Below are 27,907 nucleotides of genomic sequence, written 5' to 3'. Positions count from 1 at the left end.
TGTCAAATTTAGAACCCGTGTGTGAAAAAACAAACATTTAACACAGGGACTGAACAACAGAGACAAAAACATCACTGGAAGGCTTGGAGTTCAGCAGAACAAGTGCTTTAATTGTTTTGAGTGATGCTTATGGAATGGAGTGTATTATTATTATCATCATCATCAGTAAATGTGAAGACCAATACACATACATCAACATTTTGGCCTCTCTGCCACTGAAAGGGAACTCTCATCAGCCATTGTCAGACAGCTACACGCACACGCACGCACACACACTTTCACCAATGCATTAGTCTTTCAGAAGAGGTCTGAAAGAGACAAAGTTCAATTTGCAGTTTATACAGGTATATATCCTGTATAGATATTTTTTTGTGACATTTATATATAGTAATTTTTTAAAATGTATTTTAAGGTCAAATTATTTTTCCCCATCGCTGGTTATTTGCATTTGTGACCCAACTTTCCCTTAACACTTGAAAAATCAAACGCACTTCTGACATGTTCACAAATCAGCATGTCACGCTCTGTCTCCCTTTACATGTTAAAAAACAAACAAACACCAAAACAAATTCAGTTTCAAACAGACACGTTTACACTTTACACAATGTTCTTCAAGCTCATGTGGGGTAAGTTCTGACTGCTGAAAGATGCTTTTGGCAAGTTAAGGGTGGCTGCATGTTGAAGTAGCTCATTCATGAGAGACGTCCCCAAAGCAAGGACCTATTCATCTTGAAAGGTACATCTGCAGGGCGTGTTATTATTTTCAGTCATTTGCATCTGTTAAAGTCTGGCATCAATATAGCCCTTCCTCACATGAGATGAGACCCAGAGTTAATATTCCCAAAACAGAACACAGGAAAACTCTCTCTCCCAGCATGCACTGCTCTGTTTTTTTAACTTGTTTATGCTTCAGCCTCCAGGGCAAAACAGAGCAAAGAACACTGGAAGATGTTTTCCTTATGACACATCTTATGTACAGTTTGAGCTATATGACAACAGAAACAAAACATCCGATTAATAGTGAAGAACACAGAAATATCAAATATCCACTGACTCAGGATGATCTGTAAGCTGAAAAACCTCCCTGATATCACGCAGGCGGTCTGGGTAGGACAAACAAAGATGGATGTCAAGAGAACAAAAAAAGTGTTGCAGGGAAGAGTAGGAGCTGTACATTGAAGTGGCATTTTGGGACCAAAAAAAAAAAAAAAGGAAAATCAACCCTGAAATGTGACTGTGCCTTTGGGAGAGGGGTTAATATGATGAAGATGCTGACAGACTCCTGAGGTGGAGAGGGGAAGCACGTCGAAACACAATCACGTTCCACAATCCACTTCACACACACGCACGCACGCACGTTCTTTATAAAGGCAGGACCAGCGTGAAGGAACAAGGGATAAATATCAGCAGAGGGAGGGAAAGGACACCTACACACACGAAAAGAGTCCGATTTATGGATTTAACTCGACAGAATTGAAGCTCATCGACCATATTTTAAATAGAAGACAGCTGTTTAACTTTGTTGTCTCTTCATAGTTTTGTTTGTGTGTGCAGAAATGTAAATAGGGTTGAAGATGCAGGGAGGGGTGGAACAAATAATGCATGTCAAAGTAAACACCCTATTATTAAAATAACCTTTGTTTTAAAAAAAGATTACAAAATATAAAATTAAATAATTTTGGAGTATAAAGGCACACATCTTGCACAGTGTATACAATGAAAAACTGTTATTTAAAGCATGGTAGGGACTAGTTTACGCCGAACAGCTAACACATCTGGTTAAAGTGTGCGACACAAAGAACCTGAACAGCTAACAACACAGACTAGAGAGGGGAAAAGGAAACGTAGTCCTGTGACATGCAATTTTTTTTTTTTTTTACAGCTTTTTCTTTTCGATACATCTATTAGTAAGCATAGTATAAATTCAAGCAGTATCATTCTTCATTTACCACAGCACCGTCAGTCGTTTCCAAAGGGTGGCTCCTTTCTTTAAATACAACTATATTTCATGACTAAAATCCAAAATGTAAAAATATAAATGTGAATATCATCTGAAGATTTGAAACAAACGCATCGTGATGGAAGCTTTCAAATGGGTCAGAATAGTCAACGAGGACGACTTGACTTGTTTTTAGTTGGTTATCCAGAAGTGATACACAACATCACACACAAGACGTTTCTCACTTACACACAAGTATATTGCATTTCCCTTGTTAAGACCATATCGACTAATTGGGATCGTATTTTGTAACATTTGGTTCCTTTTTCCTCTTGTGCAAAATAGACAAAAAACTCTGAAGAAAAAAAAAAAAAGTATAACCACATCAATGCATAACACGGCCAAATTCAAACACAGATAAACCACCGTTAAAAAATGTCAACAATAACAACACAACGAACACAATGAATAAGACTCACAGCGAAGGTTAATGAAGAGAAGGATGCCGATTGTGTAAATGACTTAATAACACCAAGCTTTTATTCCTGGCCTCCCCCCCTTTTCCTTCTCCCCTCTTTATGAACACTGACACGCACGTCGCTCGCCATCATTGGGTGTGTGATGGTTTGACGCTGGAGGTAAACGGTCTTCTGTCTGCCCTGAACACACAAACTGTCGCCTGCTCCCAAACCCAGCACATCCACAACCACAGAGTGCTTCTCAAAAAAGGATTGGAAAGGTTAAGTTTACAAAAAGCCCTGTGCATGGAACTCGTCCACTCTCCTCGTCTAATATTGCAGTAATTTCTTCCAATCCAGTCCTTACAGTAAGAAGCACCCATAGGTGAGAAACGGTGGAAAAGACGGGATTAGATACCAGGCCAATAAAGATGAAATTCTGTCATTCCTCTTTGTTGCAGCGCATGTAACAGAACCAGAGCTCCTAACCTCTACTAACAAATAAAAGTGCAACTTTTTTTTTTTGATTTCACTCATAAGGTGCTGATGGCAACAATAGGGTAAGAAAGGCTGCTGATGTTTCGATGTGACACCCTTTATCAAAGATATATCAACAGCCAAACTGGATTTCTTTGTGATTTTTCTGCCACAGGAACAAAAACCCTCCTAACAATGCCCGACATATGCAGAGTCACTGCAAGTACACTGACGACTAACTGAGGTGCAACTAGTGCTGGAAACGAGCGGTACAATTTACTGCGACAAGTGAACTCATCACCATTTTTGTTTGACGAGTTTGTGGCGAGAGGACAACACAGAAGCTCAATTCGATGAGTGGACACGAAGGACCAAAAGGGGAAGGGGAGATGACTGAAAGGGGGAGTTACGGAGGGGGAGCTCAGTTGGGAAATTTTGTTTGGCTGAGTCTTTGTATAGCATCTGGATTGGGGGGGGGGGGGGGGGGGGGGTTGGCAGTTGGCCTATTGGAAGACTGCTCCCTACTTCCTGAATCGAAGCGATTGCATTAGGCGAGGCTCAGCGGTAAGGTCCTAATAAGGTCTCGTCTGAGCCTTTTTGTATTTTTAGAGGAACCTCCATTTGTGTCGCAATCTGTACTCCCCATGATCTGCACACGCCATACCCTCCCCTTAACATCAAGACAGACTAACACAAACAAAAAAAGTAGGGTGCTGTTGTAATAGAGGCAATTAAAAAAAGCCATATTCCCACATAAACTAGACAAAAACAAATGATGTAAAAAAAAAAAAAAAAAAAAGTAATGACTTGAACACTTGCTTTAAACACCCTTATCATCCAAAGTAACACATGAACATAACTCAATGAGGAGAGGTTAAATGTAAACGAATGATGGGTTTTAGTTTAGCTGCAGAGCGTGGCACCCCACTGGAAGAGGGCGAGCGACAAACAAGGAGTGAGGAGGGTGACGTAAAGCCATCACAGCGCTTTTATTCGTTCAGCCTCTGGATGGTTTCACTCGCCCATCTCTTCCGTGCCCTCCCCTTTTCTTATGTGCCCGTGTGCCTCCCGTCGCTCCTCGAGGCTATGACAGGATAGTGGTGATGAAATCGTAAAACCTCTTCGAGTACTGCTCGGGGTTCACCGTGGAGATCTCTGCTCCGGCCTGTCGAGGGACACACAGTAAACTATCATTCATCACACGCAGCGCATTAGCCAATTCACTTTTCAATTAATATTGTACTTCTGAATATCAGTGAAGTCCTTTTCTATGCTGCTGCGTACCCCGTGTTTGACAGTCTTGGCGGCGTGGGCAGCTTTCTTCTTGGCATCGTAATGCTGCAGGATGTCTATGACTGCCATGAAGTAAACCTCCTTCCTGGGAGCACCTGTGGTTGAAAACAAATGCACCCTGAATGTGAATCCATATGTGCCAACTGTGTGTAACAAAATAAACTTCTAAATGATCAACCAGTGTAGAGTCACCATGTGTCATCTCCCAATACACTCTGAAATGAAAAGCGATATATAAGACAGATATCTGTCTAACCAATAAAACGACGCAGATTAAATGAAATCATATATTGAAAATAAATTAAATCAAAAGCAAAGGGATAAAAGCATTTGGATGTACGACTGATTGTACAAATCCAAATAAAATTCCAGCTATAAAATCCTCAGTGTTTTAGTAAAGCGTGATCTAGTTTTTCTTGCTGAATATGAAATGTGTATAAGGTGAACATCAGTGCTGTAAGGTCAGGAGAAGGGTCTTGGAATCAGCTCTTGCTTAAAACAAAACACAAGGACTGATGAGTGAAATAAAATGACAATACCCAGCAGGGGGAGCTCTAACTTCTTTAGTTTTGACTAAGCTGCTGAATACGGCTCTTACACAGCAGGTGTTGTAGTTTAGAATATATTTGAAGGCTAATAAATATAGCATTTGGCTACTGACTCTCATTGCTTTTGATGGCGTAGACATCAATGCTGGGGTCAAATTCTCCGGGTGACAGAGGCTTGGTGCTGTCCAGGGTGTTACTGGGACTGTCGGGGGGCGTTCCGATGCCCCCTCCGTCACTTTCTCCCTCGTCCTCGGCCTCGTTGTCCTCACTCTCCACATCTTCCTGCTCAGCCCGCTCCACGTCGTGGATTCCCACCAGCAGACTGTAATCCATGAGCTTCAGCTGCGCCAGGAACTGGAAGGGGGGGAGAGATAAAAGCAAAAGACAGGATGAGTGTCCAAGAGTATTACTATAATAATAGATCTATTTAAGAGAAATACTTATAAATAGAAAAAAAACCCTGACATGTTGTTTACAACTGAAGTAAACCAGCTTAAACAAAAGATTGGCATTCATGGAAATATGAGCTTTTCTATTTTGTTTTTCTGAAGCTTAAAAAAAAAAAAAAAGTGATATATTTCATGACATTCATTTCTTAAATTACATTATACCAGTTTCTATTGATAGGTTGGGTGGTTTCAGCCCTTTGTTTTAGTTAGTGCCTTCCTGACAGCAACGCTCAGTAGTGTTACATTCAATGATTTGAAGATGGATTCAAGTCAAAGATTCTTTTTGAACACATACCTCCACATCTTTCCTGAGCTTCTCCAGGAACATTTTCTTGTTCTCGTCATCAATGTGGATCTTCTGCCCATCATTGATGAAGTCGTTGTCCTTATAGGTGGGCAGCTCCTTGGCCTGCCCATTAGCATCACAAATTAGCAACCAAATAAACAACAGCGAAACGCCAACACGACCTCAGACAACGGGACTGAGCGCCGAACATCTGGGCAAAAAGGTGACATAATTCTGGTGCTCAGATCGAATGTTAGTTTTTTTTTTGTTTTTTTTTACAAGGATGAATCACTGTTCAGAGATATTTATCTAACCATTACACAGCACTTACATGACTGCAGTATTTCACAACTGATTGAGAAATCTGAGATCAAAGCAAATACTTTTTTTCTGGTAGAATTAAAGATTGAGTCAGTGCTTGGACACCAGGATTGTTGTTCTTCACCTTTTCCCCCAGAATACCTCTGTGACACTGTTCGTGTTAATAAACAGAACTAGACGATAGCATACAACTGTCTTGTTCAAAAAGAATTACGGGGTATTTCAAAATGCATAAAGACAAAGATTATTTCTACTCTTACGAAGTAGTCTCATCCAAAGTGTTTAAATGCAACTACCTGACAAGACAATCCTGCATGTTGAAATACCAAACTAGCAAAGGAGGCTTTGAGCCTGTGGTTTGTTAGCTAAGCCTGCGTGATTCAAACACAGCATATAGAAGTTTGGAGTTAGCTAACAAAGCACAGGCAGTCTGTCCAAAACACAAGGCTGGCCTCTCTCCAAGCGAAATGCTTTGACTGTGTACGACAGTACATGCAGCATGCTCACAGCAGGGTACAGATCCATCCGATGCACTAATTGGAATATTTGCCAGAATGTTTACAGTGTTGCTTCTCAGTACCACCGAACACATGAAAATCTTTTGGTGAAAAATTTGGACAGCTTTGAAATGCATCTGCTGGATCCACACACTTTGAGTCTGAAAAAAACAAAACAACAAAAAAAAGGCTGTGGAACTCAGAGCCATTGGGCACCGGTTCTGCCTCGGTACGGCATCGTTTTCAGTATGATGACCTATACCTACACGATGTATGATAAAAAATGGAAACCAGACTTCTGTTTATATCTAATGTAAACCTTTTCTTTCATCTCTAAAAAGTTTGAAGACTCCATCTTTGTGACCGATTCCCACATTAGAATTGAAGGTGTGTCCCATTAAACTGCCTCTCTACTGGGTTTAATGTTTCTCTCAGCCTGTAGGGGGAAGAGGTGTTATATGAGGAGGAACGAGCGATTTAAGTCACTGAGGAAGAAGAGAGCAGGAAATGTGGTAACAGGGTGGCAGCAGCAGATTAGCTACTACAGAGTTTCTATGGCAGCAGGAGAAGAGCAGCAACACAGCAGCACTCTATAGCATTAGAATGAGCTCAGACAACACACACACTCACACACACACACACACACAGAACATCTTAACACAATTAAAGACAGGATACATATCACAAAGTTGGACTTTTTAAACACACATATAAACAGACATAGACCTCAGATTTAAATCATTATGGGATGTATTTGTTAGATGCAACAACAAAAGTAAACAAGGACAACATAAAACTGACTCCAAGGAGTGAACAGAACCTGAAACATTTAACAGGCCTGTCATCTGAAATGACACCTCAACTCTTCCACTCATTCATCTTTCTACAGTTTCATTTTCGTCCGCGTCTTACTGCCATCATGCCACACGTGGTCAGTCGTCTCACAGGTTCAGTACATGTCATGCTTTCTCCCAGTCATGCATTGGATTGCCATGAGTCGGCCAGTTGGGTGATTTTCTTCATTAAAATGACTGAAAGTGAAATGTGTCCCGACTCTTCAGTGGTGTGCTACACCGAGGCAGCAGAAAAAAAATAATAATCAGAAAGCTACCAGAGACAGCGAGTGCTTTGTGTGCAACCCGTAAAGCAGTGCGATGGTTACATTTCGCTCCTCGACTGATACAACGGGACTTGTTTCACTTTCTGCTGCCAAATAGTTGGAAAAAGGGGTTGTTGGTGTCTGACAGGATGTCTGAAGGATGCAGGTGTCGCCGGGTAGAGATTACCGTCAACAAAACTTATTTATGTCAGTGACGCACACCGTTTTTAAGACTATGTTAAAATGTGAAGTTTGTGTGAAATAAATGCAGAGAGCAAACAGTAAAAAGTGCTCCTCATCATGTGCACCTCCATGATTCTCTAAAATGTTACTTTTAATGAGCAAACCGTCGCTGCCGTCTGAAAGCATTGTGGCCATTATTTCAAGAAAACTACAGGCGATGTTTCCCCAGGACTACAAACAAACTAAGAACTGAGACACAGTTCATTACTATATTTACTCTGATAATATGGACCGCCATTAAAATGCCGCTTATCTCAGGCAACTGTGGATATATTAAAAATAACTGTCCAGAGTCACTGTTCCTTTGGCATGGACACAAAAACCCTGACTCATCTCTTTTCCAAGAGTTTCTGCTCATCTTCAGCCAAATACTTTTGATTTCAGAATACAAAGGCTGCAGCAGGGTGCGGGGACATGGAGCCAGGAAGTCTCCTGCTTGAAGAGATAAATTCTACATGTTCATAGAATATGTTACTTTTCAGTTACAGCCTTAAACTGGAATATAAAATCTAAATGGACATTTCTGACATGCTGAGTTGAGGGTGACTCGAATGGATGAAAGTGAGTAAAATATGGCCTTTAAATGTGGATCGGCTTGGAGAGGACGAGGGAACGCAAAATGCTCGGCTGTGCAAAAATAATATCAAATCAAACAAAAGAATAAGGTCGGTTGAATAGATCATGCCTGGTATATGAGCCCTGGTTCTCTTACATCTCTTACGTGTTTCATGGCGCAGTAAAAGCGCGTGGCAATCCGCAGTGTTTGCAGCCTTTGCTGAACGTTACCAGATTTGGGCCGCGGAGGCGCATCCTCTGATGGGGGCGGCTGCTAGAAAAGGGGAGGGGAGGGGGGGAGCGAGGGAGGGAGGGAGGGACGGTAGGGGTGGAGGATAGGAGAGAAGAAGAAAGGAGAGAGGAAGGGAGGAAGGAAGTTGAAAGTAAAGGCAAAGTGTTTAAATGTTACAGAACACAACTGTTGTTGGAGGAGGGCTGTAAAGGGGGCGTCAACGCGAAACGCTCCGTGTGACCAGTGCAGGAGATTATCAGTCTTAAACATGGCTGGGTCAGACGTGTGGCCAACAGGTGCTGTACAGTCAACATCTACTGGGAATAAGTGTCATGATTCACTGCTTTTACTTTGATTAAAAATAGGATTTTAGATCCTGACTTGAATAATACCCTTAACTGTTCATGTTTCATGTGTGCTTTAATCTAGCCTGCCTAGCCTGATATTATGACTTTGTCCTTGTAGGGAAAGCAAGCAGCTCGGCTGAGCTATATAACGCTTGGCTGAGGAGGAGCTGGAGATATGAAGAGCAAGGGAGCAAGTGTTACGTCAATACTTGAACCTGGACTATCTGCAGGAGCTTCTACTGATCTCATGTCCAGGCGGTTCACAGTACTCAAGTCATTCCGACACGCCACACTGCAGATACCAGCCAGTGCTGGCATGAGGAGACAGAGGAGTGAACAAAAACAAGAGAACATCTCTGGTAGACACATACTGAGCAGAGACCCAGGGGAGACGTGTGGTATTTAACAAACCAAGAACCATACAAACACAAGCTCTGTATGTACGAGGTCAAATATCAAACACTGTGGTCACATGAATTCTCTACACAGTGGGTCAGCATCCTGAATGGGTCACAGACAGTTACAGTTCAGATAAATCAACGAGTATGATCTGAAATGAGACCAACCCTAGCTCCTTTGAAGATAGATCACCTGCTTGTAAAAGTGCTGTACATTCAAATGTGTCGACGACAACGAGCCGGATATTACTTCATGGAAAGAAAAAAAAAAAAAACGTACATGTCAAATGTGGGTAGAACAGAACATGTCCAGAGTGTGCAACAGAATGAGGCTGGTGTTCATACACATCGAAGTGTGCAAAATAAGTCCACTTCAAAAAAGATGCAGAAAAAACATTAGAGACCATGCAGACGCATGCATGAAAGGGAGCGCTCATGCAGTCGGGAGAACTTTGCCGTGCTTGATGTTTGTGTGTGTGTGTGTGTGTGTGTGTGTGTGTGAAGCAGTTTCTTTATCTCTCTTTAACACATACACACCTTCCGAACAAATCTTTGTCGATTTTCTTTTGACAAAATGCACCATCGACTTTCACTGGCCACTGCAATGCTTGTGAAAGCTAACACTGCTGAGAAGTAGTTTTAAATGTCGAGGTTGACTTTACCCGCAGAAGGATGATTTAAAGGAAACGCACATTCACAGTCACAGTGTTTGTTTCACGTCGAGCTTCTTGTCGTTAATGTCGGAGTGTAAGTCGTGCCTTTGAGGCCTGCAGGACGCTGGGTGTGAATGTTTATGTAAATGCACCTATGTTTAAGTTGTGTGATCATGTCATGAATAGAAGATGTATTACTCTGTCAAGTTTACCTGAATTATCTGAATTTTAATGAAATATTCAAGAGGCCAAGAGACAACACATTGAATAAGTCTGACGTTTAAAAGTTAGATCAGAGCTGTAAAATATTATCTCCATCGATGTGAAGCCTGATGCTTCTTAACCTTTACTGCAAGACTGCAAACACAACTGAGGAGCGGACAAAAGGAGGTCGCACAGGTGCCCCCGCCCCCCTCTTAACTCCAATAAACGTTTTATTTCTTCTTCCATTTACAGGAGGCTAAATTTAGTTTGGGGATTCCCTGAGATCTCCCATGCCTCAGTGCACGGTGCCTCACCATTAAGCCTCTGTAAAACCCAGTGGAAAGTTCAAACCCTTCAGGGTCAAAGCTGTGATGCACTCACTTTTTTTCATGGTCAGACAAACCTTCGAGCAATGTGGCCGAGACGTGCAATGCATAAAAATCACTTTGGACAACTGTCCCCCCTTTCCAATAATGCTGAGTCGACGGGTCAAACCAACAGTACTCTAAAGCGTTCAAGGACACTGTGAGCTATTTCCATCCCGTTAAAGTCAAATCCTTGTGTCCATAAAAGAGACATTATTCAGACTGTATGGAGTGACATGTCCGTTCTAAATGTTCACTTAGACAAGTAGAGCATTAAATCAACAGGTTCTTGGCAACATGAATGATATATTTATTTATGACAGCTGACTCTGTCCAAGCAGCCAAGAGCCAAAAGAGCAGCGACAATCTCAATCAGATCACACAGTCAAAAACACACAACACCCTGTCAGACACACGGCTACACAGATAACACACCAAAGGACATCTCAACATCATGAGACATCGGACTGAATACAACCCAAAACCAACACATCCCAAGACACACACACACACACACACACTACTCCCAATCGTTCACACACAGACAGCAAGCAGGGGGAACTGATGGAACAGCAGAAGCGAGGTTAGAGGGGATGAAGCAAATTAAAGAGACACGAAAGGCGTGCAGGGGCTGGAGAGGGAATGGAGTGATGAAGTGGGTGCGAACTGAAGGAGATGGATGTGTTAATGTCATCTCTAACCCAAATGAAAACAAAAAAAAGGAGGTTTTGTTGGTTGGGATTCTGGGGTGATGACAGTAAGCTGAGAACTGTTTAAAGAGGTGTCGATTATTGAAATCGCTGGTAACACGCTTTGTTTTCCCTCTCTCAATGATTGTCTGTAAAATCTAAAAAATAAAAAAAAGAATCATTTTCATTACGAGACATCAGGATCTATTCGATGTATGACACTGTTTAAGTTTGAAGTTTCTGAACACTTCTCTCTGACATGAAAGGGACACCAGAATGGAGAGCTGTGCGGCCGTGTCCATCTGTTGAGTCCACAGTGACTCTGACCTCCACCGTCACACAACCAGCTGTCCTTTCAACAACGCAGCTTCTGATGTGCTGGATGGATGGCAGTGTGTTCAACGGACACACATGATAGGTGAACTGTGTATCGACTGTCGGTACGAAGTTTGAGTTTTATCCACCGCATAATAGAGAGAGGGATCTTGCTTTACGGAGTTATTTCCCAACAGATGTTTGTGGTTTTATCGATGCAGTGTTGGTGGGATTGATATTCTAACTGTACCACTTCCTGATGAATTGTAACACTCTGGCTTCAAACAGTTGATGTAGTGATGCTCATGTTCTCTGTCGGTGTACACTAAAGGTTAACACTTGTGTGTATCAGCTGATCCTGGCTCACAAAAGATAACTGTACCTTCTCCTTGTCGCTAGCTTCTCTTGCCACAGTGGATCCCTGGAGATGATAAAAAAAAAAAAAAGACAGAAATCACCCTCCATAATCCAGTTGTTACTTAAAAGCACTGAAATGTCTTTTTACGTACGCCACTTCCTACAGATACTCAAACCTTTACGCATGCCTGAACACAAGAGCTCACCCTATTAGGCAAGCAAGACACAAGGCTTAAAAAGAGCTCATTACCAGATGGATACTGGCTGTTATGTCAAACATGGAACTCTACCTTGTTTTACCAACTTTGGATTAACAAATGTAAAAAAAAAAAAAAAGAAAAGAAAAAAAATGCACTTGCACAAATCTATCAAATATTCAAACAGTCCAGCCTTTGTGCAGGTATAGAAAAAAGTGTCCTACCTTATATTTACTACCTTTCCCATTCCCCTTCCGTTCTTACCTTAAGATCATATTTTTTGAAGACGGAGAGACGGTGAGAGAAGACATTGCGTGTCACAATCATGTAGGTCTCATCTCCATCTACGGTGAGCCGGTACATCCCGAGAAACTGGGGCAGCAGCGTGTTCCCATGGCACTCCACAATGAACTACCAAAAGAGAGCAAGGAATATCCATTGAATGGCCCTTTATAGATGCACATTAACTTCCTGTATTCAAATGGAGACACGGGGGAATAAGATCAAAGAAAAAGGTTTCAAAAACATAGCATAATCCCCGTATGGAGGAGGAGGCTCTAACATGGGATACAGTAGGACCCTGATACTGAAAATCAGACCAAAGTCAACAGACAGGGTGAAGGATATAAACATCCTATCTCATGTATCGAGCATAAGGCATTAAGCGGCTTCAGATTGACATAAATGTCACGTGGTCCCATCATGAACAGGTTGCTAATCTTTCTGAGGTCATTTAAGTCCACCGAAGACAAACTATTTTAGTATGCCTGTTATGTTTGAATAATCTCAGTGTGAGACGGGCTGTTGACACCTGGTGGTATTTCTTCAGGATGTTGTGCATCTCGGCCACGTCCTCGCTGCTGATGGTCTTGATGACGTAGCGTTTGTCGCAGGAGGTATGGAAGCGAGCTCCGCTGCGCCCCTGGGCCTCACTGTTCAAAGGAGCGCTGCGCGTCAGAGAGTTCTGCAAATACAGAGAAAACGGAAAGAAAATAAGGATACCAACCTTTTTAAAACAGGATGAGCACAATGTGAAATCATCAGCTTATCAACTCATTTCTGTTACCCTCGCCTTCATAGAGCCACGGTAAAGTTTTCAACAGTGTTTAAAATGCAAAAAGCTCGACTTGACTAACTAAATCAAGAACCAGTCCAGGTAGACTCACACACAACCCTCAGAACTAAAGCGTGCAAACTAACAACTGCAGCATGTTTTGAACAGTTTGTATCACTCAATACAGAAAAGACTTTACTCAGCTAGGAGTAAGAATCAATACTAATATTCAAGTGACAATCTGTGGGGCTGAAACAAAGCTGTCTCACTAAAGTTTGCTTCGTGTGTGATTACAGAATTCCTCCATCTACCTTCTTGTTGTGACCAACCTCTCTCGTTCCAGTCTCAACATGTGGGCTTCTGACCCCTGCGACTGCTGCCTGTCCAAACCTACACACAGACACAAACAGCTGCTGCCCAGACTCTGGAGCTCGAAAGTAACATGATCCAACACCTCTGGCTCAATGCCTCATTCTACAAGAATTCCTCATGTCCTCTAACCTTCGTTCCCCCTCTGCTCGTCAATCCAGAGACCGTCTCCTGCTTCTATAGTGAAGTGAGGACCGACCTTTAAGAGGTTGCTCAAAGCAGCGCTTCAGCAGCACGTTCTTTTGGTTTCAGCCTTGTTTCCTGAAACGTCTTCCATTCCGGTCCGGGTGTTTCGATGAAGCGCTGTGTGTCGGAAACTCAACATGTTTCAGAAGCCCTTTGCCTGAAGCTCTCATAGATGAAAGCTTTCAAAGTCAAATCTTGATGTTTTTGTTTCAGTAATTTATTATTATGTGTGGAAAATAGTTAATCTGTTTGCACTTCAGCTCCCCACCACAAACGTAATTGAATATGGCCAGCATTGCTCATTAAAACTAATGGTTACTGCTGCATGTCATCAATAGAGCAGGGCTGCAGCTGGAGCTAGCCACTGGCTGTGATGAGGATTATTACCAATGTAATTAGAAATAATGCCAACAGGCTGGTTTCAAAGCAAGGGCAAAAAGACAATGTTCCAAATCAGTTCACCTTTTCCACCACAGTGGAACTGGTGCCGTGTGCAGGAAAAGTAACTCAATGTTGAGAATGTCACGACATTCCTTTTCTCTGGCCAATGTCTTAACACCCCGCCTGCCCACTCACTGCAGCCAGCCGAACCCTAATATAAACATGCAAAAAGGACAGCTGCAGTGAGCTAGGACACAATGACCCCCAAACACTGCCAACTCATGGGCTGCCCTGGGACAAGGGATTTATGGAGGAAGAGTGGGAAATAAAGAGAGGAGGGGAGTCGGCTCAAACTAAAGGAAGCGCAACAGAGACGATTTGACATGTGAAAACGTTTGACAGGATTCAATAGTCCTCCATGCTAATATTTTTTCAATACATAAGATTTGTGCAGCTGCGCTAAAATAAATAATAAAAAAATAAAAAATAAATAAATAATGTGTCGCTTGCAGTTCCCCTGACTGTGGCTAACTAGAAAATTAAAATGGTGACAAATGAAAGCCAGAAGGGGTCGTGACGGTGCTTACCAAAAAGTCCAGGTCGTCGATGCCAAACCTCTCTCTGAGGTTTCGAAACACCAGAGGGCAGTACTCCTTGAACTTGAAATGGCTGGGCATGTTCTCCCTGTGTGTAGAGAAAATTAAAAAAAACACAAATGACGACTTAGATGAGACACCATAGGGTCGAACCATGATAGATTTCACGTACTTATAAAAGGCCTTACTTGTTGAAGAGGTGGTTGTCCACTTTGATCTTGGAATAGGCCTTGAAGTCGTCTGGCATGAGCATGATGGGGATCTGAACATGGCTTAACTCGTTTATCTGTGCAGGGGAAAAAAAGGGAAAGTCAGTGATGAAGTGAGGAACTCAGAATTGTCTTACACAGAACTGTTATCAAAACATTTCATGGGAAATTACACAGGAAGTGAATCTAAATGCCTCAGGAGTAAATAACATCTTAAAGAGGAAAAAAAACATCATAACAAGACAACAGGATGAAGATCATTCGTGATCGTCTCTGGAGAAAATCCTGTGAACGCAGAGGTAAAACGTAAAGTGGAATAAGCAAAGAACACATCCTCAGGTTCCTTCATTCACTCTCAACTCCTGCAACCTTTCCACAATGCAATATGATCGAAGCCAATGAAGTGCACTTTGAAACAGACTGGTGCAAAGAGCAGATGTACACATGATTTCATATGAAAGCTCACATGAGCGTACAGGGGCTCTGAAAAGATTCAAACTGACAATATGACAGTAAGAATGAGTGGAAAGATTTACAATCAGGAAAACCGGTTGGTTGGTTTAATTACAATTCTCTTCTTGCATTTGCATTTTAGAAATGAGTCATTAAAGTGGACGGCACACAAAGACAAAGTATTCGTCATTTAAATAAAGTTTCACAAACACATCCAGACAGAGATAGGGAACCTTTGACTTTGAAAAACTCCTGGAAAAATACATTCAAGAAATAAATTATTTCATGAAATACCGCACAATGTAAATAAACGTTCATTTCTTGATTGAATAATTGATTAAAACAGTGTTTGTGGATAATCAGGTGAATTAGTCTGTTTGCATTTCAGGTGTTTGATATTGATAGCATGAGTCCATTCATAATAGAGACTACATAAACGGGGGGATTTAAACACAAGCGATTCTGCAGGAATTTCAAGCTGGCCATGTGTCACGTTGCTGTAATATGTAGACCTGACATTTGCTATGATTCAGGCTTGACACAAATATAACGTGTGTGTGTTTGTGCAGGAGAGCTCGTCTACGCGTTGCTGGCTGCAGGCAGGGGTGAGAGCAGCTGCTTTGAATGTATTAATAACCTGTCATTCCACCAGGCACTCTCGTGATGTCGGCGCATTAAACAAACTGAAACTCTGATTGGCCACAAATAGAACCATAAAACATGCCTGTGTGTGTCCACAGCACAGTGCCTAATGCACTTACACGTTAAACATTGCTCACAGCATGGGGTTATGCAGCCATACAAGAGGTGGTGTCAGATTACGATGGAGGCGCTGCCTGAGAGGAATATTCTTTACCGTGGGGATTGACTGTGGCCCTCAGATGCCGCAGGAGTATTTCAACAGATGGTGCAGATAAAGGCTTCAGCATGGCTGACTGACCCATGGACGCATCTGGCCATAAATATGTGTCCTTATAAGATCGTAAGTCTCAAAGATATTCACGGCATCCAAGCTCATGTTTTTGTTGTAGAGTAAGATCAATACAGCACATGATTAAGACTTTCAGTTGACTAAAGAGAGATTAAGCTGGCGCACTGACAATGATCAGCAGGTTAATCTAGAAAGAGTATTTACTTGATCCAACAGCCTCTCAAATTCATCTATTTCTGTATTTAGAGCTGCACTAACATTAGGACTCTCAGACGGCCTGACTTATGAAGGATAACTGTGCAGGCAGGAGACCTGTATCACCTGCTATTAATGTGAAGCTCTGATTAATTGATGCTAAGATGAGACCTGATCATTCATGCATTGTTTATACTTCAAGTATGTGTCCTGTTGCCACACTGACGGTCAGCCTTATCTTCAGAACCAGGGCAACGATAGGTTCGAGTTTAAGTGTTTTCTGTTTTTTAAGATTTATTTTTGGCGTTTTTATGCCTTTATTATAGAGGGAGGAAAGTGGATAGAGTCGGAAAGGGGGAGAGAGTGGAGAGAGACATGCGGGAAATGGGCCACAGGCCGGACGCGAACCCGGGCCGCCCGCGCGCGAGGACTGAGCCTCAATACGTGGGATCGCGCGCACTGCCGCTGCGCCACCGGCGACCCCGTGTTTTCTGTTTTACTGGTGTCTCATTCATATCTTTGGCTTTATTAGCTCTCATTATCTTGAGCAGGATTTGCCCAGAATGTCTCATCAACTGTGGCCTGTATTCTTAAAGTAAGGGAGGGCCAAACAGGAGAACAAAAGAAGTGGCTCTCATCCAGCAACGCTCAAACTCTACGAAGTCTTGGATGAGACGCTTGGTCACCGTCTGCCTGCGACCACAGCAGACGGTGGTGTTGACGTCGGCCTCTCCACTTCATCGTGGGTTGTGTTGTAGAAAATAAACATTGCAGGCGCATGTGCAAATCAGAAGCATAGATCAGGGGATACTACATATGAATAGCCATGGATGCTTTGTGTGCATGTGAATTTACAACTGCAAAACCTTTAGAAATCAGTGGATACCTTTTTGGAATTCTAAAATAACTCTTTTTTTTTTTTTTACATTGTCTGGTCCTAAAATTCGATATAAACTAAACGCCCATCAGAGCCTCTGGATCACAGTCCAAGTGTGCAAGCGCCATGGGCCCAGTAACCCTGGACACCCGGACAGATTCTTACATGCGACAGTGACTTTTTGTGGCTTCATGCTCAACTGAGTGGCTTACACTGGAATGGACGGGGCTCCGCCTCAAATACTGGATCCACGTCTATAATATATCCATATATAGGTGACACAAGTGTAGCTCTACAGACTGGAGAGAGGCTGCACAGCATATCTGAAATCAAGTAAAGATTTTACTTAACGTTTTCAAGTCAATGATCAGTTAAACTATCAAGTTCACTTTTCATTGTTGACTAAAATCAACATGTCATTTAAATATTCATTAATGACTGCAATGCTAAATCTAAAAAGAGCCTGTTAATGGTACCTTTGTGCAAGCAAGCTAACACACTGTCATAATTCAGATTACATTCAAATGTTGTTTGTAACATTTTCTCAGTGAATTTGGAATGATAACTTTATTTCAAGTGCACATCCCCAGACGGTTCCTAGAAGAAGTCAGTATTCATTATCTGAGCAGTGAAAGTACTTTCACACTCATCTGAATATATCAATGAAAGCATTGTCAAAGCTTGATGTTGAATCGCTCACATTCACAAAGTTATTTCAGTCTGTTTGTTTGGAAGACTGAAGAAAACAGAAAAGTTCAATGAACTCTTTACAGCTCATGAAAAACAAGCAAAAAAAAAAAATCTCAGGGATCAAGTGTGCAGCACTGTGTCCACTGATGGACCGAGGTCATTCTCTGCACATCATTACGACTGTTCTTTTGACTATAACTACGCCAACATGAACAAAGTGAGCACGGTAAAAGCTGTGCACTGTTCTCCCTTCTAGTCAGTAGATGTTTTTTTTTACGAGATGTGAGAGGACGAACTATACAGGAGTATCCCTGTGCTTAGTGTGCTATAAATACCACTCCAGTTTATTGAACTTTTTGACGTAAAGAAGAAAGGAAAAGCAAAAGAACATAGACTTTATGTGCACTAAAAGAAATACAGACGACAGAAAACATACTGGAGAAAAAAAGGGAAGCAAGTTTAAAAAGAGACGAAAGCACGAGGGGAAAGAAAAGGGAAACGGAGGCCATTAAAGAGACAGAACAGGAAGATGATCCCAAGTCTACAGATGCCATATCTGAGAACGTTTCAGTGCTCTGGTGTGATAGGCACAGACGTGATAGTGATGCTGCAGCAACAGATGCATTATGGGTACTCAGTGGGGAGATGTCGCCTCGTCAACAAAGCTGTGTTTGACACGAGGGCAAAAACAATGCCTGATTTGACCAATCACACAAGCCCCTCCAGGGGGGGGGAGTACAAGTGCGATCGAAAATGAAAGACCCTTCTGGGAAGAGGGAGAAAAAACCTGTAAAGATATCAACGATTAAAGCTGCATTAGTTTGACTGAACTCCTAAAGCTACTCCTGCACTATTGTTTTTTAGTGTGCATGTTTAGTATAACTTTTCCAGATCTTATTATCAAAATTCATGCCACCTAAAAAACTGTAAAGGAAGCACGAGTCGGACTCTGAGTCACAATGAAGTTATTTTTATAATCAGGCCGTTGGCAGTCACTCCATTTGTCTACTGAATAGTAAGCAGAGCATAGATTTTTTATAATGGCATGTTGTCATGGTGCCAGATGTTTTTAAACGTACCTACATGGAGGTGTAAGTAATAAATCATATCGATCAGAACCTCACAGTCTCGTCCACATGTTGACACGCGTGCCACAATTCCTCTCTTCTTCTTCTTCTTTTTTTTTAGAGTACCACTTATGTTCATTTGATCAGACGCCTCCAGCAAATCTATTTATCTTCATGCAGCTATCAAACTTGCACACAAATTTCACACCACCACTTCCTGTTTGTCTCTATGGTTACGAGGACTGGTTTTCCGGACTAGAGTGAAGCAAGTGTGTGCTTTTTCTCCATTGGACAGGAAGTTGGTGGAGAGAGCGTGCTCCGTCAGCAGAAGCCTTATCTCTGTGCGAGTGAAATGACACACTCTTAGCAGATGACAGCGGTGAGATTTTAACAACTTTACCAAAAATATAAATGCATGTAATTAAGTCATGAAAGATAAGAGAAACCTGATCTGAAGAGACAAGGGAGAAGCAAAAGTATTAAGGTGAGTGGTTAGTACGAGGAGCCTGAAGAGCCCATACAGTGGAGTTTTTTCTATTAACACTACCAGCTTGCATGATTCTTTTTCAAAGTTGACTTTGTTAGTGAAGGTCAGATATTATATATAAGTCTGACCTCATCTTTATTCATAAAATATATCCAAATCTGTAAAAGGTCTCTAAAAGAAACATATGACAACATTTCAAACTCTAATGTTTTCATCACGTTTACATCAAGTTCTCATTGTGCAGCCACAAGCACAAGGAAACAGTCGGTCATAAATTAGTAGACCAATATTGAAATCAAATAGTGTATTTTACCAGCCTCATGGCGGTAACACTCTGCTCTTTGTTCACTGAAGCTTTCCAATCTCTAATATCAGCTGTTCTACGCATAAGATCAAACTAAAGGTGACCTGATCTTTAGTTGGTGGCCCTTCATTGTGGAACAGTTACACAGCAACAATAAGACATTCATTCTACAGCGAATATTACAAACTAAGCTTATGAACCATCTCTTTTCTTTAACCCTTTAATGAGCATCATGAAGACATGGCTGTCTGTGAGATTGCATTGCAATAAAACTAAACAGAATTAAAGCCTGAGAGAAGGAACTGGTGTCATGACGAGAACAAGCCTGAAGATGAAAACATAACTGCACAGATAAAGAGGAGCTTCTGGGGTGGCCACTTTACAAGACATTAAAGTCAACGTGCTGTAATTAAAGTGGAAAAGAGATTGACTGTAGAATTGACCAATATGTGGAGGAGGATTTGCAGCACATCTGAATTTAAAGCAGATGTGCTCATCAAAGAACTTTGAATCTTCTTCTTCTTTTTTTTTTATTCAATGGCACCAAGAATTACAACAAAACTACCGGTAATTAACTATGATAGGATATATGTGCCCAACACATTATCATTAGAATGAAGATAACCATCTGCAGATACAGCCAGCCAACAGGACACTCACTCAGTCTGATAATGTGTTTGTCTGATAGAGTTGCTGCAGCAGATTGTGCAGTGTGTGGACTTGACCTTTTACAGACCAATTAAAAAGACCATTACATCATGGCTTGACCTGTTATGAATCCAAGAAGCATTGAAAGTAGCTTATCCTAGGATCCAACTGGAGCCCTTTGAGGTGCGAGGCCCTGAACACTGTACAATGTTATCTGGGCGTGTGCTTGAGGAATTCACCAAGGGGGATGAAAGAAAGAGCATTGAATGTTTAATGTAATGTCATCAAAGCTTAACTAAAGCTTATGTACTAAATGAAGGGGAAAAGCTTGACGTATCAAACCTACAAAAACCTATCATTTAATAGAGAATTATTTTAGTTACACAGCAACAGTTCAAGGTAGTAAATATAACAATGATTGTGCCTGATACAGTTCTTATACATTTACAGCCTGTACGTAACACTTTTTTTTTTTTTGTGAAGCAAGATTATAACTATAGCGTCAGAGGTGAACCACATCAGACGAGGTCAGCCATAATGAGGACACAGTGATGTTAAAAATGGAGCAGCGGTAAGGTGAAAGGACGGTCTGCTTCTTATGCGTTCATGTGATAGAGACAGAGGGAGCATACGAGGCCTTGGACATCTGCCAACAACTACCTGAGCCGGACACCTGCAGTACAATTAAAAGCTTATGGTATGGATCTGTTGAATTGTGGGACGCTTGCACTCACATCCGACACGAAATGCTCATTTCAGTCGATGTCAGTCACAAACACACAGAAAAGAAACACTGAATTAAGATATGATGCCTTGAGGTCATTTATTTTCACAACCAGTAAAAAAAACAAAAACAAAAAAAAACAAAGAGGTACACACGTAGTTCCATCCAGATATAGACTATACATGAAATCTTCATGTGGTCTAAAGTCTGCCAGCTATTCCTATTGTATACAGTTTATAAAGAAGACAAATAAATGTGTCAGCATTTCCTATGAGGCTAGTTTCATTGCAACATGCATGCTCCCCACTGACTAAAACTTCAAAGGAAAGAGTAAGACAGAAACTTGTTGTCATGAACATGCAGACAGCTCAGCATGTCAGCATGTGAAGTCAGGGCTATGAAAGGGCAGCTATTAAAGGATATAGTGGTTTAGACGGACTGAGCAACAAACAGGCTTATGGTATATGGCCTGTCCTGTTGGCTGAATCAAGCTGCTCAGCAACATGTCACACTGCAAACGCACACAGTCGCGCACACACACACACACAGTCGCGTGCACACGCACGCACACACACACACACACACACACACACACACACAGGAAGTCATGTGCTTACACAACTGTGTGTATTAAAGTGGGGGAAAAAAGGAGTGTGAGTTTTTTTGTAATGGTCTTTGAAGAAACACAAAAGAGCCAAAAAACAACAAGAAGCCTCCTAAAGTTCTTCTATCTCAGGGATTCCAAACCTTTTTTTCCTGGAGGTACTAAAAAGCTGAGACCCTGTTAGGATACACAAGCACCCGAGTACTCCCCCCCCCCCAATCCCTCAGGTTAGAAACGAATGCTGGTCAGAACGTGATGCTACAGCTATTCTGTTTTCTCCACCCATAACCATCACAGAAATTAGCTGTAAGTCAATCCTGCAGATATTTTTAGAATCGCCTCCAATACAGACCACAGACACAGCTACTGTGAGTCAGACAGAAAGGAAAGACACCACACTGCAAAAGGAGAGAACGAGAGAGAGGGGGGAAAGGACTGGAAATGAGCCAAAAATGCAGGGTCAATCTGGAGGGGGGGAGATAGCGAATGAAACTCCAGGATGGGGATTCTTCTTTTAATAGAGGTACACCTAGAGGGGAGGTAAATTTACAAAAATCTGAATACAACCGAGCCTTACAAGGGACGTAACAACTAACATCCGGGCTGCAGTGATTTGCATTAAGTCCAATGTCATCAAGAATAATATCATACACCATGAAAACAATGTGAGCGTTTACACATTATTTGTACGTAGTCTCTCTTCTGTCAATGTTAGCACATAATCAGCATGAGTAGGAGAGAATTGTTGCTGCTCTCAAGCTGAGTAAGTGAGGCGTAAGGCCACTTTCACAGGCACAAAATGAAGAGGGAAAAACACTCTTTTGCAGACCACACGATTTGAGGCAGCAAAGTCATAATTTGTGTCGTATTTGCAGAAAAAGGTTTTTTTTTTGGAAAAAAAACAACTCTGTTCTTCATGTGCATAAATGAGATTGATTTTGTAGAATTTCTTTCTTCTTTTGTTCCCACTGAGTTTCAGTGGTCACAACTGAGATTTCAACTGAAATACATTTTCAGCTTTGGCCTCAATCCCCAATCATTTTCTGCAAAGCATGAGCTTCACAAGCAATTCAGACTCCTGGGAATGCAAGTGGAGTTTCAAAGTATTGGGATTATGAGAAAAAAAAACAGACTGTAAAAGACGGTTCTATTCACCATGCTGCAGCACATTGTATACCAAAAAAATAACATTTCAAAATGCATCTCTGTTTTTCTCCCTGATGAAGACTACTGAATATCCTGGGACACATCAACGCCTCATTTATTTTAATGCATCTTGAATAGATTTGGCTCAGTATGCTTTATAGCTTTACTCTATTTGACAAGAGTCACAAATTGATTATTACTTTCTTCCTTTCAAAATGGCCTCCTAGAACATTAACCTTTTTTTCCCCTCAGAGAAGCCCTCATGTTTTTGAGTGTGGGGATCGAGTGAGGGTCATATTCTGTCTATCATTTGGATGTATTCAAGTGTTTGCAAAGCCTCTGCAGTTTGTTAGCGTTTGTAGGCCTCCTTCTTTGCTATACCTGTGCAGTGTTCTGTTAAGTACAGGCTGAGGTTACTTTTGCAAACTTCAAAACATAAAGCTACTTTCTCAGGGCACTTTAAAGAGCTGTGGCCCCCGCAGCGTCTGGCTCTTACTCAGTGGCTTGTCTAAGTGAACAGCCATGGAATGTCATTTCTATGTTGCCAAAGGTATCAGAAACAGAAACGTTATCAAGTGATGAGAAGAACAGCAGGACATATAGCCTAAAGCATACGAAGGAAATATGCTGGCGGCAGCCCTGCTCTGACTTATGCAATCCAGGAGAACAGTTTGAGCATGCTGACTCTTGTCAAGAAGTGACGCGTGGATTGCAGGTTATCTGCAGAAGTCGGGGGTCCGGTCATACAAATTCACATTTGAATCAAATAGGTTAAAATCTGCATAAAACAAAATAAATGAATACATAATTTAATCTAATTGTATACAGGCTCAGGCATCTATCCCAGCACAGCAGAAAGAGCCTGAGACGAACGCTTTACGCATTTACACTCAAATCACAGCAGCATAACGTGATTAGAATGATTTCAATCATTAGACATGCTGACAGGTAAGAGGCTAATGTGAATGATTATTCTGTATTAACTTCATCCCACACATCCTTAAGGTCACACGCGCACGCACACACACTGCATTGTATAGAGTAAAGCAGTTATAACCTCCTGATGAATACCAAGATCCATTACATCTTAATACAATAAAACAAACATGAAACAAATTAAATGTTGGTCAAAATTTGTCATGGAGGAGTACATGGAGGGTCCTGAGACCAGAACAGCTGAGAACAACTGAGCTTAAAGTGTCCAGTTTTATAGTAATAGATGTGCAGGCTTCCCTATTTTCATTATATCTGAACATTAAAGCAGCTGAAGTGTGTGGGCAAGGTATCAAGCCGCTTCTATATAATGCATTACAAGACAGGGGAAAGATTAAGCCCAACTGGATAGCTGCAAGGAGGTAAAACTCTTCCTACTTTACTTTGCCCTCAGGCTTAAAGTGAATGTAATCTATCAACAGACTACAGCTTAGATACAGAATAACAGCCTTGGCTCTTTAGCTGTGAGCGCTGTGTTGGCCTCACAGTCAACACAGCAGCTAGAGGGTGCTTCATCAACACTAAACAGCCATCCTCAACACGAGGGAAAACATAGCATATAAGAGTTTACAATAAGTGCTACAAATAATATTGGTTTTGTAACACAATTTCAAAAGGAAGTGATTTTATCAAGTAGAACATAATGAGTTGACACCATCTCCACTCAACATGGAAACACAAAGGTCCAAATGTAAACCACATAAAATATCAGATTATTCAACATACAGTTTTTACAAAGTACTTGTATTTTTCTATAACCTTGGCATTATCATTTAACGTGCCATTTTTAAATTACCTTTTAATTTATTAGCTTTCCAAAGTTTACAGTTTTGACCCCTGTTTTTATTTAGGATCTGATAATATCAGGTAATTCATCATTCATCCTGAGGGAAATCAGTGTCATCATGGCAGTAGTGAACATTAATCCACACCTCCAGATAGAACATTGCCACCTAGCCAGATAATAATAATAATAATAATAATAATAATAATAATAATAATACATTTAGATGTGTAACAGACATCTTGACAACTAGTCAAACATATTTATGTCCCAGATGAAAAATTCTGATAAACGGACTCCAGCTGTACTGATTCATACTTATGAAGACGGGACAGCCACACATAAAGAGTCAGAATGAGGAGTCACACTCTGCATCAAAGGCTTACTTTTTTATATTAAATTTACTATTGTACTATAGGACATATGCTATGAAGAAAGGATTACCTTATTTTCATTTTCTAAACCATAAACTACTCCATTAGGAAAGATTCTGTACAAATGTATGAAGAGCTATTTTCTATTGATGGGATATAAATGCTGCTGCCCTACTTACTGCACAGCTCGTCTGTTTACATTTTTAGAAAGCTCAATCCAAAACACTAGATAAAAACTTTCAGTAGACAGGCATTACTGTAAGAAGAAGAAGAACCACTTCATGATGGTTTGAACTAACCTAAATAAGGGATGAGGAACAGCTACATACAATTAAATACGATTACAAGGGCACAGTATCCTTTACAATAGTTAACATAATAAAGTTTTATGTCTTTCTGTGTGTGCTATAACAATGTAAAACTTGTAAAAGGTACAATACTTTGAGCTTGGTGTCTGTTCACTGTCTCTTTACCATGAGTTGAATATTATTGCGAATTTCCAGTCAAGGAAGAGAAAGAGAGCAGAGGGCAGAGATAAGCTGTCTTGCATGGGAAGATCTGTTCAGTCATGACACAGAGCCTGAGGAGCTTATCCTACATGTGCACAACAGGAAGCTCAAAGACGTTATTTGCTGCTCTCACAAATTCATTATTTTGAGCATACGGCCATCATCGTGAAGTATTCACATACGTACAAAGTGTTACTGTAAAAAAAAAAACCTTAGTACGGGGAAAACGTGACTAACATTGTGCTGAGTCCAGCACATTTATACACATACATACACCGCTGGCCAGCTGTCATCTCGTATTCGTCAATCAAACCGCAATGCCACAACGGCTGATGGTTGATGGCAAAACTTAACAGAGTCAAAGGGGTCGAGGGAGATAACTGTGGCTCATCATTATGGACATTAAATAAAGTGACTCACCGAATGGTTGACTCCCCACATCAGCACGCTGAGCAGAGGGTCGCTGGCACGGAAGAGCTTCACTTTCTGAGCCACGAAGTGCTTTTTCTTCGTCTTCGTTTTGCTCGCAATAGCTGCGGCAATGCTGCTCGCCGAGGCCATCTTTTGAGCAAACTGGCTGTTTTTTTTTTAATTGCAATCTGTGCCGTTAATCTTGACAGTTGTCTTTCTCCCCTGAAAGCTGGCACAGCGGCCACCCCAGCTCACGACTCACTAACACCGACACTATTCATCGAGCCAGCTCAAAGGGTCCCAATTATTGTCATCTAAAGTCGCCCACACGCTTATCTCACGCTTTAAACACGACCACGACGAGGACTAATGTTTGGGGAGAAAAAAAAAAAAGATTAGTTAAACCTAACACTGCTGCTCTCCATCGCTTCCCTGTGCCCTCTCTTCCTTCCTTCGTGATGTGAGCTCTCTTCACTGAGCTGGCGTTAGCATAGCCGAGTAGCTCGCTCGCTAGCTAGCAAACATCAACGTGATAATTCACTACTGTCTGTAAGCGTCTTGAACTGGGGAGTTCCCCGTTACACATGACATACAAACTACGAAGCAGCTCCAAAACAAAGTATTAAAAACACACGTCTGCTAAGGAATAACGCTCCAAAACCACCAGCTCGCGTTAGGTCCCTCCGACCTTTCTGAAACGTTAGCCGATCGACAGAAGCAGCTAGTTACCGTTAGCCTGCGAAGCTAACTATCATCATTAGCTAGCAGCTCAGTCCTCCTGACAGGAATGTCATGTTATGTCCTTGCCCCGTTTGAACTAAGACTTCCGAGGAGCACGTATATCGAGGTTAAATCTACGTGTGGTGTCCTCCGTCTGAGGCTCATGTGTGCTGCTGCTGTCCACTGACAGCTCGACGGAGGAGGGGAGGTGACAGTCTGAGCTCTGCAGAGCCTGCTGCGCTGATTCGCTGCAGCCCCCTCCCTCCATCCTCCATCGGCTCTGTGCTACTTTACTGCGCGTTTTTTCTCCTCCTGGCTCACATAGATTAAGCTTTTTTATTTAGGTGGGCCATAGCCTACATCTCGAAGTCAATATCATAGTGGTTTAAAACTGTTAGGATGGGTTTAGATATCCCTCTTTGACAATTCACTTGACAATAATATAAGTGTGTGCGTGGGCGCGCCTGTTTGTATCTCATCTAATAGGCTAATGCATTAACAGAAAGAAAAAAAAACCCAACATTGTATGTTATACCAGCCATCCCCCATCCTTGGCTTGCTGCAGATGAGATTAATCTGGGGCTCATTTCAGGCAACATAGCGATGATGTCCCACACCACCAGAGGTAATGTCTTTAGAGGTCATTTGCGTGTTTTTTTTCTGGTGCATAGCCTACTGTGCTGTTTTCACCGGCACATTGCTGTGTCAGTGCCTCTCAAAGCAGGAGCTACCAGAGTGCTGATGCTGTATGGAGCTAATTTATTTCATGGCCCCACACATCACAGAGAATTTATCCCAATATATCCCTGACCTGCAGGACAGACCTAGCTGCCTCTTAACACAGGCTACAGTTGGCTACGTCACACTGCACCTACAGTGAGGCTCTTCCTTTTTTATTTAGTTAGGCTAGGCCATACAATCCTCATTACTTATCAGGATATAACATATAGCCCATGTTTAATCTTTATTTATAGGCTAGCAAGAGTATGAGTTCACCAGGGCGATAACTCAGGAGGATGCCAATTGGCTTTTATTTACATTGTGATCTTGTCTTTTCTTTTTTTAAATTGCGTCCTCATAGACTAGGCTATTGCATTGTCAAGTTAAACTCAACATGTTGTCTACATATATCACACAATCATTTTACGACACTGTTTATGTTTTAAAACTCGTTTCCTGTTCAGATTTAAACCATCACTGTCTGATTTATTCGTCGATTAAAGTGACTTGTCATATATCTGTAGTTAATAACAGACAGTAGGCCCATTGACCA

General features: G+C 41.5%; 1 protein-coding gene across 3 annotated transcripts; it reads right to left on the bottom strand.

The window, feature by feature from the left end:
• Nucleotides 1-89: 89 nt before the first annotated feature.
• On the bottom strand, nt 90-26,921 carry pip4k2aa (phosphatidylinositol-5-phosphate 4-kinase, type II, alpha a). 3 transcript variants are annotated; one of them, XM_079360688.1, is made up of 11 exons: nt 25,924-26,921; nt 14,697-14,794; nt 14,500-14,596; nt 12,734-12,886; nt 12,187-12,333; nt 11,751-11,789; nt 8,323-8,436; nt 5,460-5,573; nt 4,829-5,069; nt 4,159-4,262; nt 90-4,039 (listed from the first exon to the last, which is right to left on the bottom strand). In XM_079360688.1, the coding sequence occupies exons 1-11, from the start codon at nt 26,062-26,064 to the stop codon at nt 3,959-3,961; spliced, it is 1,329 nt and encodes a 442-aa protein (XP_079216814.1). In that variant the 5' UTR covers nt 26,065-26,921; the 3' UTR covers nt 90-3,958. The 3 variants fall into 3 exon arrangements, with proteins under 3 accessions (XP_079216814.1, XP_079216813.1, XP_079216815.1); XM_079360687.1 differs by having other exon boundaries at nt 8,323-8,439; nt 25,924-26,920; XM_079360689.1 differs by lacking the exon at nt 8,323-8,436 and having other exon boundaries at nt 25,924-26,917.
• Nucleotides 26,922-27,907: the final 986 nt, after the last annotated feature.

The sequence above is a fragment of the Symphodus melops genome (genome assembly GCF_947650265.1).
Source record: "Symphodus melops genome assembly, chromosome: 14".
NCBI classification, from domain to species: Eukaryota; Metazoa; Chordata; class Actinopteri; order Labriformes; family Labridae; genus Symphodus; species Symphodus melops.
This window is presented reverse-complemented; position numbering and strand designations above follow the sequence as displayed.